This window comes from Peromyscus eremicus, chromosome 1 (assembly GCF_949786415.1).
Source record: "Peromyscus eremicus chromosome 1, PerEre_H2_v1, whole genome shotgun sequence".
In the NCBI taxonomy this organism is placed as follows: domain Eukaryota; kingdom Metazoa; phylum Chordata; class Mammalia; order Rodentia; family Cricetidae; genus Peromyscus; species Peromyscus eremicus.
Window position 1 is genome coordinate 149,065,569 of NC_081416.1, and position 12,119 is coordinate 149,077,687.

The 12,119-nt window shown below is 52.1% G+C and overlaps 1 protein-coding gene across 1 annotated transcript in view; it reads left to right on the forward strand.

The window, feature by feature from the left end:
* The window catches only part of Nav2 (neuron navigator 2), a 371,946-nt gene extending 360,117 nt beyond the window's left edge, over positions 1 to 11,829 (forward strand). The window contains exons 34-38 of the mRNA XM_059274283.1: positions 342 to 413; positions 1,254 to 1,450; positions 2,325 to 2,443; positions 8,520 to 8,723; positions 10,986 to 11,829. Coding sequence (XP_059130266.1) covers positions 342 to 413; positions 1,254 to 1,450; positions 2,325 to 2,443; positions 8,520 to 8,723; positions 10,986 to 11,111 — 718 coding nt within the window. The 3' untranslated portion in view covers positions 11,112 to 11,829. The remainder of the gene's footprint in view (positions 1 to 341; positions 414 to 1,253; positions 1,451 to 2,324; positions 2,444 to 8,519; positions 8,724 to 10,985) is intronic.
* The last annotated feature ends 290 nt before the right edge of the window (positions 11,830 to 12,119 follow it).

Genomic DNA, 12,119 nt, shown 5'->3' on the forward strand with positions numbered 1-12,119 from the left:
GTTTGTTTTTATATAGACTTTCTGTTCTGTCTTCTCATTGGTTGTAAAACCAACCACATGACTGCCTCGTCACTGTTGGCTGTATCCTTGAACACACAGAGATCTACCTAGCTCTGCCTACCAAGTGCTGGGATTAAAGGCATGCACCACCACCGCCCAGCTCTGCTATGGCTTGCTATTAGCTCTGACCCCCAGGCAACTTTATTTATTAACATACAAATAAAATCACATTTCAGTACAAATAAAATACTACCGTAGAGGTACCCAGCTGTCCTTGGGTCTGTAAAGCCCTGCTTTCCAGCTCACCCCTAATTCGTCTTCTCAAATTGTGTCGCCGGCAGCCCTTACATCATCGGCACGATGAACCAGGCTACCTCTTCCACTCCCAATCTGCAGCTACATCATAACTTCAGGTAAGGTCTCCCCGCCCCTCGTCCAGGCAGATGGAGAGAAAAGAGAGAGAAAGAACAAAAGAAGGCTGGAGGTTCAGCTCTCTCCGTGCTGACTTCCTGTTGCCTGTGCTGGACTTCCTGTTGGGCCTTTTCTCCTAACTCTCACCACAGACATACACCTTTGTGTTTACAATAAAGAACAGAGGCTCAAGGGACTTGGAGTCATACACCAGTTAGAACCGAAGCCTGAACCCTGATCCCTGTGACTCTCAGTCACTGGTTCAGTCGGTATCAGGGAGGCAGCCGTGGCCATGTGTGCCTGTCTCTGTTCGGTGTGCGCAGTGACAGCCCCCCCCTTTAATGTCCCCACAGAGCAGGGTCTGTGGACCTGCTAACTGCTGTAAATCCCTAGAGGCTGGCCTCTCCTCCGGTGACAGTCCAGCTCCATGCAAGGGGACACTGCTCGCCCTGGCATCACTTGGCACCCCGCACCCTGCCCTCAGCTCTGCCTGTGCCTCTAGGTGGGGGGTGGACTTCGTCACCTTCGTCTGGACCCTGAACACATTTTCACTGGCCACCATGCAGGCCTCTGTAAGATGTACTAAATGTGGCCGCAGCTGCAATGAGTGTGCTCACCTTCCGTTCCCACACGCTGGTGTCTGAGGCTTGCCATGCCATGTTGGGTGTCCTTGTGGTTAAAAGGCATTTCCTTTTTTTTTTTTTTTAATTTACTTTACATACCAACCACTGTTTCCCCTCCCTCCTCTCCACCCTGCTCCCTCCTCTCACCTCCTTCCTCCCCCCTCCCCCCATCCACTCCTCAGAAAGAGTAAGGTAAAAGGCATTTCTTGACTCCTCCAGGTGGGTGCTTTGTGCCAACCACACGGAGCCTGTAAAGGGTTTCCTTGGCCGCTTCCTGAGGAGGAAGCTCATGGAGACGGAGATCAGTGGGCGGGTGCGCAACATGGAGCTGGTGAAAATCATCAACTGGATCCCTAAGGTCTGGCATCACCTCAACCGCTTCCTGGAGGCCCACAGCTCCTCAGATGTCACCATCGGTAGGTGGGAGGCGAGGCAGGCTGCGGCAGGCTGCTGGGCGGATGGAGTGGGTAGCGGTCTCCCAAGAACCTTGGATCTTTCATGCACTGTCCTCTGGGTCCTGGCCAGTACAGCGCTCAGCAGATATGCGTGGTGTCCCCAGAAATTTAAAATAAAAATGGGCAGAGGGACACCTGGAGACAAAGATGAACCCAGGCCTCCGTACCTATGGAGATATGTCCTGGCCGGGCTGGACGTAGGACAGAGCCTCTCCCCAGGAGCTACAGGCTGAGCCACCCATTGGGATGACTTTGTTTTTAAATGTGGTGTTCCCAGCTTTGCAGAAGGTTGGGGATTAAAATAGAGCAAAAGCCCAGACTTCCTGGTCCCGACATCACTTGAGTTGGAGTTCATTTCTCCCGGCCATGTCTGCAGAGCCATGTCTTCTGAAGCTGTAGTCACGGTGTACACACACATGTATATATGCAATGCCTGTTTCCTATCTCATGATGTCTGCTGAGCGTTCTGTGTCAGAACTCAGTTTAAAAGTTACTTTTTAAACCTGCAAAATAATCTAACAATCAAAATCACTTGTTAAATCATGTCTTCTCTCATACATTGAATGGGTCCCTTTTTAAAAAAATCGAGATCAGTACCACTACTAAGAACACCTCCTCTGCAAGAACACCTCCCTTTCATTGAGGGTTGGGGTGAACGGGCTGGACTATCCCCTTCGGAGCCCACCAGCCAGCTGCTAGTAGTCTGCTACCTCAAGCCATCAGCCCCACCACTGCTTAGAAAGTCCAGTATCCCTCCAGCGAGGAGGCTCGGCCAGGGGTCTCCCAACACCACCCACCCCATTTCAATTGTGATGTGTTTCACTGTGGTCCCCAGGTCCCCGGCTCTTCCTGTCATGTCCCATTGACGTGGATGGTTCCAGAGTGTGGTTCACTGACCTGTGGAACTACTCCATCATCCCCTACCTCCTGGAGGCTGTCAGAGAAGGACTCCAGGTGAGAAGCACGCCCCTTTTGTCTTCCTCAGACTGGAGTGCCCTCTGCTAGTGACCCGATGTGGTCTTCAGTGTGGCACATGGTGGGAACCGCTGTAACGGGTCTCCCTCTGTCCCGCCAGCCCCAAATTATGACACGGATACTTTTTATTAGTTATGAAAGCTTGGCCTTTAGCTTAGGCTTGTCTCGACTAGCTCTTGTAACTTAAATTAACCCATTTATATTAATCTATGTTCTGTCACATGGCGTTACTTCTCTTTCATCGTGCACCTCTTGTTTCTTCTCTGTCTGGCTCTCGACTCTGCCCTTCCTCTTTCCAGAGTCCTCTCTGTCCCCTGAAGTCCCACCTAACCTCTTTCTAGCTTTTGGCCATTCACCAATCCCAGCAACACATTTTCACACCACATATAGATATCCCACAACAAACAGCAGCTGGCCATAAGTCTTGGTTCAGCTGCTTATTAGTGGTGTGACCCCCAGGCAGGGTTTCACCTGTCTCTACCTTATTGAGAGAGGAGATAACGTCATTGCTCTACCACAGAGAGTTGTACGAATTAAATAAAACCATGGCTATCATGACTCCAGCATAGGAACATAAAAGATGAAGCCAGTTCTGTGGGTAGCACCCCACAATTTGCTCTTCTCTTATGTGGTTCAAGCCTTGGATCAGGCCTAAGACCTAGACAGAGTTTTATTGTTATCATTTTTAAAGAGGGAAAAACTGAGCCCAAAGACAATGAGTTGCTTAAGGTCATAAAAACAAAGCTTCAGCTGGGCATAATAGCGCACTCCTAAAATCCTACATTTCGGGAGTAAGAGAGGTGGGTCGTGAGTTCAAGGCTACAGTGGTAGAGTACTTAGCTAGCACAGGCAAGGCCCTGGATTCTATCCGAGGCACCACAAAAACACAAAGCTCAGTGGATCTGGAATTTGAATCCTCGCCTTATAAACTTTGTCCCAGGTGCTTAGACCTCATGAGGGCCCAGGAGATTGCCTCCCTGGCCTCAGGACCTCTCCCAGGTGGCTCTGGGGCTCCTCTGGCTGTGCATCCCCTCCTGTCCAGCAGCAGCTGGGGACCATTGCTGTCACTCAGTTTAGGAGTTACTGGGGGGGGGGGTGTCATTTCACTGCGGCTTGGGATGGTTTGATTGTCAGCTGGAGGTACTCCCCCCATCGCCCGTGTGCCCACCTCCCCCCGCCAAGTTCTCCCACTTGTGTCCTCTCTGCCCCAAGTTGATCTTCGGATAAAGAAAGGGGAATGACCTGCGTCCCTTGGGAGAAGTCAGGGACTGCTGAGCAAAGACCTCCTAGGTGTCCAAGGAGGCACAGAACATTAACAGATGGTCCTCTGGTCCTCAGTGGCTGGTAGTACCAAGGCCCCTCCCATTTGGATCTGAACTGAAAAGGGAGGCTTTGGCCAGAGCTGGGAAGGACACCCACACTTTCTTCTGCTCCAGGAGCCATTACAGAAGGGACTTTTCCTGCTTGAGCGGCACCTCTCTTTACCACCAAGAGCAAGGTCCCAGGTGGGAGCTGCATCAGAGTGGCTGCTGAACAGCCTGCCTGTGGCGGGGGCAAACAGATGTGCCATCATGGCTTCTTAGAGGTCATCTGAAGGACACGTCTTCAGTGTGGAAGCAGTGAAGGGAGCTGAGTTAGGAGTCTACCTGGTGCCACCCTGTCCCAAGTCTCCGAGCTCGGCCTTGAGGATACGTACAGGAGACGGCTCTGCAGCCCGCTGATTCATAAGGAATTGCTGGGTTCTTCCTGGCAGTGTGTAGATGGAAGTTTGAGATTAAAGCCTGACACTCCTGCAGCCTGTGAGTACACAGGAAAGGAGACCAAGGCCAGAAAGAACTTGGACCTTAACGCACTGTTGTAGGTAGCCAGGGAACAAAGTATTGGTTGGGTTTAGTTGGGTTGTTGTTGTTTTAAGAACAGTGTCTCATATAGCCCAAGCTGGTCTTGAACTCACTATGTAGCCCAGGCTGGCCTTGAATGCCCGATCTTCCTGCCTCAACTTCCCGCAAGCTTGTGGACATGTGCTACCACCCTTGGCAGTGGTTTTGTATTGTTTTTTGTTGTTTGATATGGGGTCTCTCTATGTAGACCAGCCTGAACTTGAACTCACAGAGATCCACTTGCCCCTGCCTCCCGAGTGTTGGGACTAAAGGTGTGTACTACTACTATGCCTGGTTTACTGTTAGTTTCTATATGGCAGAGTTCTACATGTGATTTCACGTGATAAGAGGATTCCTTTATTTAAAAAAAGTTCATATCAGTGGTGGCGCACACCTTTAATCCCAGTACTCAGGAGGCAGAGGCAGGCGGATCTCAAAGTTCGAGGTGAGTCTGGTCTACAGAGCGACTTCCAGGACAGCCAGGGCTACAAGGAGAAATTCTGTTTTGAAGCAATCAAAAACAAGCAAACAAAAAGCTCATTTCAATTCCCCTCTCTCCAGTGACTTTCTCTGAGGACAAGCTCAGTGTGTGCCAGGTACTGTTTGGGATCCCTCGCTTCTCACCTCACCCTGCACAGTGGACATGAGGGGAGCACACTGCAGTTTAGAGCATGTGTGCCCTTCCTTGGCTGAGGCCATAAGCCGAGAAGAGGTGCAGACCCGAGAATAGGTCCCAACGGGGCTGTCACATATTATGAGCCGGGAAGAGGACTGCCTGTGGTGGGGGGACTGGGCAGAGCACAGGATGCTAGGCTTACCATCAGACTTAGACAATCCATGCCTGGGGAAACACGGCATCGCCCCCTAGTGGTACCATGCAGTTCTGCATGTTTAGGCTGTAGGGTCTTTTCTGGAGCGTGTGTGTGTGTGTGTGTGTGTGTGTGTGTGTAAGTAAATGCCTAGAAATATTTTCTAACTGTGAATGTTGGTTCACATTCAGGAGCCCTGTGCTTCCCATGGGGTCAGAAATCCCACAGCAGCCCAAATCTTAGTTTCCAGTGTCTTGGCTTCTTTTGTCCCATCACCCAGAATCCTTTCTGATCCAGTAGGACAACACCTTCCTCCCCTGTCCTGGGGAAAGTGAATGCCTGCCTGCCCAGCTGTCCCTCCACTGTCCTCCAGAGTCTGCAGTAGAGCCAAGAGGCTGCACAGCACTTCTCTGCTTGCGTCAGACTGACTCACAGCCACCTGGCTTTGACCATGTCCCATGGAATGTGGGAAGACTTGTGAAAATGTTTTCTGTTCCTACAGCTAACATTTGCTGTACTTGCATACACTTACCTTATGACTCGGTCCGCAGTCCCATTCCCCTTTGACATCAGAAACACATGCCGAAGTGTCTGGTGTCTGCAGAGTGGTGCAGTTCGGCAGACCTGGTGTTGGGGTGGGCTGGTGCTGGAAGGGACAGGAGCAGCGGAAGGACACTCAGGGACCTTTCATCAGTTACCAAGGTCCTCTGACACCCTGGGCAGCCTCCCCTGCCAGCTGTGGCTTTTCCATCTACAAATGGAAACATTTGACCTATGGCACCCTTTGACTGGTCCAGATGCTCTCTGAACCTGTCCGTAGTGTTGGGGCTCAGGATGATGAGCAAGTGGGTACAAACCACAGGGCCTCAAGAGTGCTATGCACTTGCTAAGCCGCGGCCTCAGTGGTTCCTTGAGGATCTCCTCGGAGAGGCAGTCTTGCTCCTTCAGAAGTCCTGGGAGGGAGTGGTTTATGGCCTCTGCCTTTCAGCTGTAACATCCCAGCTGCTTCTGCGGCCTCTTCAGTCCTGATCCATAAATGGGTTCATACCTGCCTCTCCCCTGATTCCTTCCTGCTCAGACCGGATTGCTTTAGGCTGCCGGACTGAATTCAAGCATGAAGACTTGCATTGCCCTGGAGGAAGGGAGCTGTAGCAACAAACTAGGCTAGACTGGGGTGCGGGGAGACAGGGAGCTGGCATCTGACAAGGTGATGTCATAGGAGGTGCTGGGGACTAGTGAAGAAGGAAGCCACTAATACACCTCCAAGTATGTGGAGGGGGGCATCCTGGATAGAATTCCAATTCTAAGACCTGGAGTAACTCAAGTGACATGGGAAAAGGGCACCCACCAGGAGGAATGGTGAACCTTGGTCAGGCTGATGTGCTGAGGTCTGGCAACAGCTGTTCTGAGTCTGACTGAGTCACGTGGTTTCTGCTGATTCAAAGGGATCCCATGGGTGAGGTGAGAGGAACAGGCCAGAGAAGAAAGCTTGAGTCCCAGGTTTGAATCCAGCTCTGCCTTCTAACCTTTCACACAGACAGTTTCTTGTTTCCCATAGTTAAGTAGTCTGGCTTCTTCCGGCTGAGAGCCTGGGTCTTCGAAAGGTATGGCTCTTTCGGGCCAGAGCTGGGCCCAGTTATGTTCTGGTCTCAGTACCTTTTGTCTGTCCCTTTCCACTGCAGCTTTCTAGACTGTGGAAGGAGCACACACACACACACACACACACACACACACACACACACACAGGCAGTTGGGGCCTGGAATTTTCCATCTGTGTACCCCGAAGTCATTGTAGAAATACCTTTTGACATCCCAGACAGCCCTGCCCTGCCCTGTCTGTGAGCGTGCCCTGTCACGTCTGCTTTGATGCCAGCGGCCAGTGAGTAGCAGACTTGACTTGCAAATGGCCCCTCTCTCCTTCCTAGGGCGGCCCCTGTCTGTAAACCACGGGAGCAATGCATCTATTAGAGTCCTCAATCTGCTCACTCCTTGACACCTGGCACCCAGGATGCTAAGGCCTGGTGTGAAAAGGAAACAGCCACACTAGACCTGGCAGTGTAGTGGTCAGAGCCTCCCTGGATGTGAGAAGTAACCCAGCCAAGGTTCCGTTCTTTAAAGAACATGTATCTTCCACAAAGCTCTTGGTAACCGCCATTAAAATTGTTGCAGGGTCAGGGCCTCAAGGCTTGAGAAAAGGAACGTCAAAGCAGGACATGTTGGCCTTATGATCACTTATGATTTATGATCACTTACAACTAAGTCATGATAGAGTTGGCTCTGGGGGAAGAAATGGGTTACTATGGTGGACGGGTCTGAGAACTCCTGAGTCAGCAAAAACGTCATCACTGTTGCCCGCACACAGTGTCCTCTCTTAGTGTTAGTCTTTAAAAGGGACCGGAGTGCCTCCAGAAGCACTCTGAGAGTCAGACTCTTGAAAAAAGGGGGGCTCAGGAGCTGGGGAGATGGTTCAGCTGTTCAAGTGCTTGCTACACAGCAGCAAGGCAGGCGACCACAGTTCAGATCCCTAGAATCGATGTGAATTCCCAGTGGATGTGGTGTCCCGCTAGTAATTCCATGCTTAGAATGCACAAATGGGACCCTCAGAGCATGTTGGCAGCTAGACTAGCTGAACTATGCAGCCCTGGGCCCAGCTGAGCAGCTGCCTGAATGACCACTGTACAGGAATACTGAGTAAGACTCCCAACATTGACCTTGGGCTTCCACAAGCACGCTCGTGCATGTGTGCATATGTGGACATGCACATGCACACACACACACACACACACACACACACACACACACACACATTTACATATGTGTGAAAAATGTAAAAGTTAAGGTTCATCTCATCAGGCCCATTAATGACTCCTCCCTGCCGTGCTGTGTTGCTGCCCAGAACCTGATCTGAGCAGAATGTCCTCTCTGAGTGGACTTTCCCGGTGGGAGTCCAGAGGTGGCTTGTCGAGCTTAGTAGGGACTGGCTCTTTCCAGCCCAACGTTCAGCAGCCGCTTCATGGCAGGAGTGTGAAGTCAGCCAGGGTGGGAATATTGACACCATGGAAACTGGCAGAGCTTTCTTCCCGTCAGACTGCCGTTTCCCCTGCTGGAGGCAGTTTATCACGTTGCAAAAGCAAGGCCCAGAGGCAAACGCTGTGCACAGAGTTGGCAGCAGAGCGGAGAGTGAGCCCAAGTTGTCAGACTGCAGAGGCTGACACCACAGGCTATCTTTAGCTCGGACGACATCCTTAGTTCGAAATACTACATGAGGCACAATGCTGGTTTGGGAGGGTTTCCATTAAGCTGCAAGACTGGGACAGCAAAGTAGTCTCAGCCTGCTTCCTGACTCTATCCTCTGCCTGTTTCCAGCTCTACGGAAGGCGTGCCCCCTGGGAAGACCCCGCCAAGTGGGTAATGGACACCTACCCATGGGCTGCCAGCCCACAGCAGCACGAATGGCCTCCCCTCCTGCAGCTACGGCCTGAGGATGTGGGCTTCGATGGCTACTCCCTGCCCCGGGAGGGGTCAACGAGCAAGCAGGTGCCCCCCAGTGATGCTGAAGGAGACCCTCTGGTGAGTTGACAGCACTCAGTGAGTGAGAGCCGTGACTGGGGTGAGACAAAGCTCTCTGGATACAGGGAATCGGTAAAACCTTGCTGTGGAAGGCTGGACTCGCCCCCCTGATATGGATGGTTTCTCTAGCATTTTCTTCCATGGTATTAGTTTTCCACTAATGCCTTTAACCTCCCATGAGGTTTTCTTGTAGAAGGCTAAAGTTGGATGATTTTCTTCTCCCCCTTTGAGTGTCCTTACACGTGTTCTCTGCCAGCTGTTTGTCCTCTGATTTGAGATGCCACCATTACCATATATTGTCCTGTAGATCACTGGGAAGAAGACGGTGTGCTAAGGACCTGTCACCAAAGCCAGACAGTGAGAGGTTTTGAGAGCAGGAGATGTGGGCAGAGGACATGACGTCCCAAACCCAGGTCCTCTGGCTAGAGAGAGGAGACTGAGCCAAGTTTTGCTAAGACACAGGATAACCGCTCCCCCACACACACACAAAAAAAAAATAATAAACGAAGGAAGGGAGAGAAAGGGAGGAGAGGAGAGAGACCAACCTTAGGTAGCAATGCTAAAGCCCCATCAGTTCTATAATTCTCTCCCAATGCAAGACGCATGCATAGTCAGGCTGCCAAGTTATACTTCACTCATCAAAAAGCCCGAGAATGGGAAAGCAAAGGTGCCCAAGTCTCCACAGGTAAACGACAACCTGCCTGAAACCCAGCCCCAGCTTCCATGGCAGCTACAGCAGAAGTACAGCAAAGAGTATTGACTGCATTACTTCATGGAAGAGAATACTCTTAAAAAGGGCAACGGGAAGGCAGGAGGGGCCGGAAGGCAGCCAGATGGCTTGCTCTAGCCTTGGTAGTGAGCCAGTATACTAAACACATGCCAGCAGGCTTGGCCGAGTCCTGCCAGGAGGTGCCACATTACTGAGGCTGTGAATAGGAGCTAGTTAAAAGGATTCAATGCTGCTATCCTGTCCGTGGCCTGGAGGAAACACTGGAGCGGACATTTCTCCAGGCCAAAGCCATGGGGGTCTTCCTGAGGTCAGCGAGCTCATTGTGGATTGTCTTATGTCAAAGCCCTTCATTCTGAAGCATTTGCATCAAACTTGGAAGGTGCACAACCCTCTCAGAACAAGCCAGGCCCCTGAAGGGGTCATGCAGGCACAAGCACCGCTGTACCCAGTCAGGTGCCTGGTGAGCTCCTGAGCCCCTCTGCCCAGGGCCACAGGTCTCTATTGTATAGCCGTCTTCGTTACTGATCCCCTCACCCATGAGAATGAGTCTCTCCTGAGAGCTGGACTGACAGGCTTTTCTCTCAGAACCATACACTGTGGACACGGGTGGGGTTTAATAAGTGAGTAACCATCCTGCTGACCACTGTATTGCAGCCCTACCTCTCCTTGGTTCTGGCTCTGCAGATAGAGAGCAGCTGATGGTGCCGTCCGCCTGCTTCCTCGGGGAGATTCTGCACAGTCTGGAGGGACAGCTGTCTTCATACTCTGCTATGGCAGCCTCCTCCTTAGCCCAGAGGGGACCTTCTTCCTAACTTACTTTGGCTGGTCCCTCTCTGTTCTCAAACAAATGGCCTGTGCAGAACACAGGCCAGGGGAGGTTAGAAGGCAGGACTCTTCTTCCATTTGAGGTAAAGGTGGCAGGCAACAGTTTACATTCCTAAAGCTTGCTTTGTAGCAGGTGGCCCATTCCTGAGTGCTCAGCACACTCTGTCCTTTGATTCCCAAGAAATAAACCCTGTGTGGGGTCCATGCATGGGGCATGGGAGGCTTGGATGCTTCAGTATTTGACATGGTGTAGAGCTCCGCAAGCTCCTTGTCCTGAGGCTTTGTTCCTGGCAAACTGTTCCTCCCCTTTCTGAAGGCTGTGGTAGTTGCCAAAGCTCCTGTGCCTCACATATCAAAGCTGCCTGGGTTCCACAAGCGACAGCTGTGGGCTGGCATCTGTAGGGCTTGCCCCTTTTCCTCGAAGGGCAGCGCATATCCACGCATCAATGTGATGGGCAAGAACTATTCATGCTTCCATTTGACCAGTACTAAATGACACAGGAATGGACTAATGAAACCTCTTGAGTTGTGCAGCTAATAATCAGGAAAGCTGGAGCTCGAACCCTGTGCTCTGTGCCTTCATCCTCAGCCTCTCTTGTGAGCTCTGACCCCGAGGCGAGTCTAGAGCAGGTGGCAGGAGCTCCAGAGCGGCCAGGATGGGCTTTCCTGCGAACTGACCGGCTTTCCCACCTCTGCTCTCTCCGCAGATGAACATGTTGATGAGGCTGCAGGAGGCAGCCAACTACTCCAGCCCCCAGAGCTACGACAGTGACTCCAACAGCAACAGCCACCACGATGACATCCTGGACTCGTCACTGGAGTCCACTCTGTGACCGAGGCCCACTCTTCTCCTCACCCCATCCCGCCTGCATCCTCCACGTCATTCTGAAGATGACTTCCTGAGCCAGCCCTGGCTGCCACAGCCTCGAAGCCAGAGCAGAGTGGCAGGAATAGGAGACCCTCATCCCTTGCGCTCTGCCCTCCCATGAGCAGCCCAGGACCTCTTCCCCCCACACACAGTGACAGCTGTCCTCGCCTCTGTTCTACTCTCATTCTCGTTTTGCCTTGCTGACGTGACCTCCGTGAGACCCTGAAGATACTTCACGGGAAAGGATCCTCGCCGTTGAAATATAAAGAGATTAAGTGAAAATTTTAAAAATAAGATTCCACTTGGTGCCCTGAAACCCAACAGCATCCCTCCACAAGCTACCCCCCACCCCTAAGACAGAAAAGACTAAATCCGACTTGGAAACACAGACAGCAGGGCTTCCCTCAGCACAGACCCGCCAGCTTGGGTCTGGCCACCAGCACCCCAGAGCCATGTCACCCACCCTTCATGGAAGAATTGGTGCTAATGAGGGCGCTTGCCTGGAGCGCCACCCAGGGACACCGATACACCACAGTCTCTGTTTTCCACATGGTGCTCTCCTTCCCGAGAGGTATTTTGTCTGTTCTGATACACCCCTCCTCTCCCTCCCTTCAGCCCATCAGCCCCAATTGTCCGAGAGAGAGCAAGTGAAGAGGTGAGAAAGTGAGTGAGCGGTTGGGGCTAGCAACGGTTGGGGCTAGCAACACAGAAAAGCGCGCCCGTTTCCTTCGTCTGTCTAAACGGTCAGGTTTCTGTCCGCAAACACTGTGTACCGTGCGAGCAGTTCGCTGGAGAACTATCGACCCCTGCCTGTGTCCGCCTTTCTCTCTGTTGATTGTGAAGGTCCCACCCCCACCCCCACCCCCACCCCCACCCCCACCCCCAACCAGAATCGGTCCTTCGGTGAAAGCGAGAGCTGAAAAGTAGTTGAGTTTGGGCTCCTCTTCAGCTCGGGTTTTCAGTGTCCGTCGTC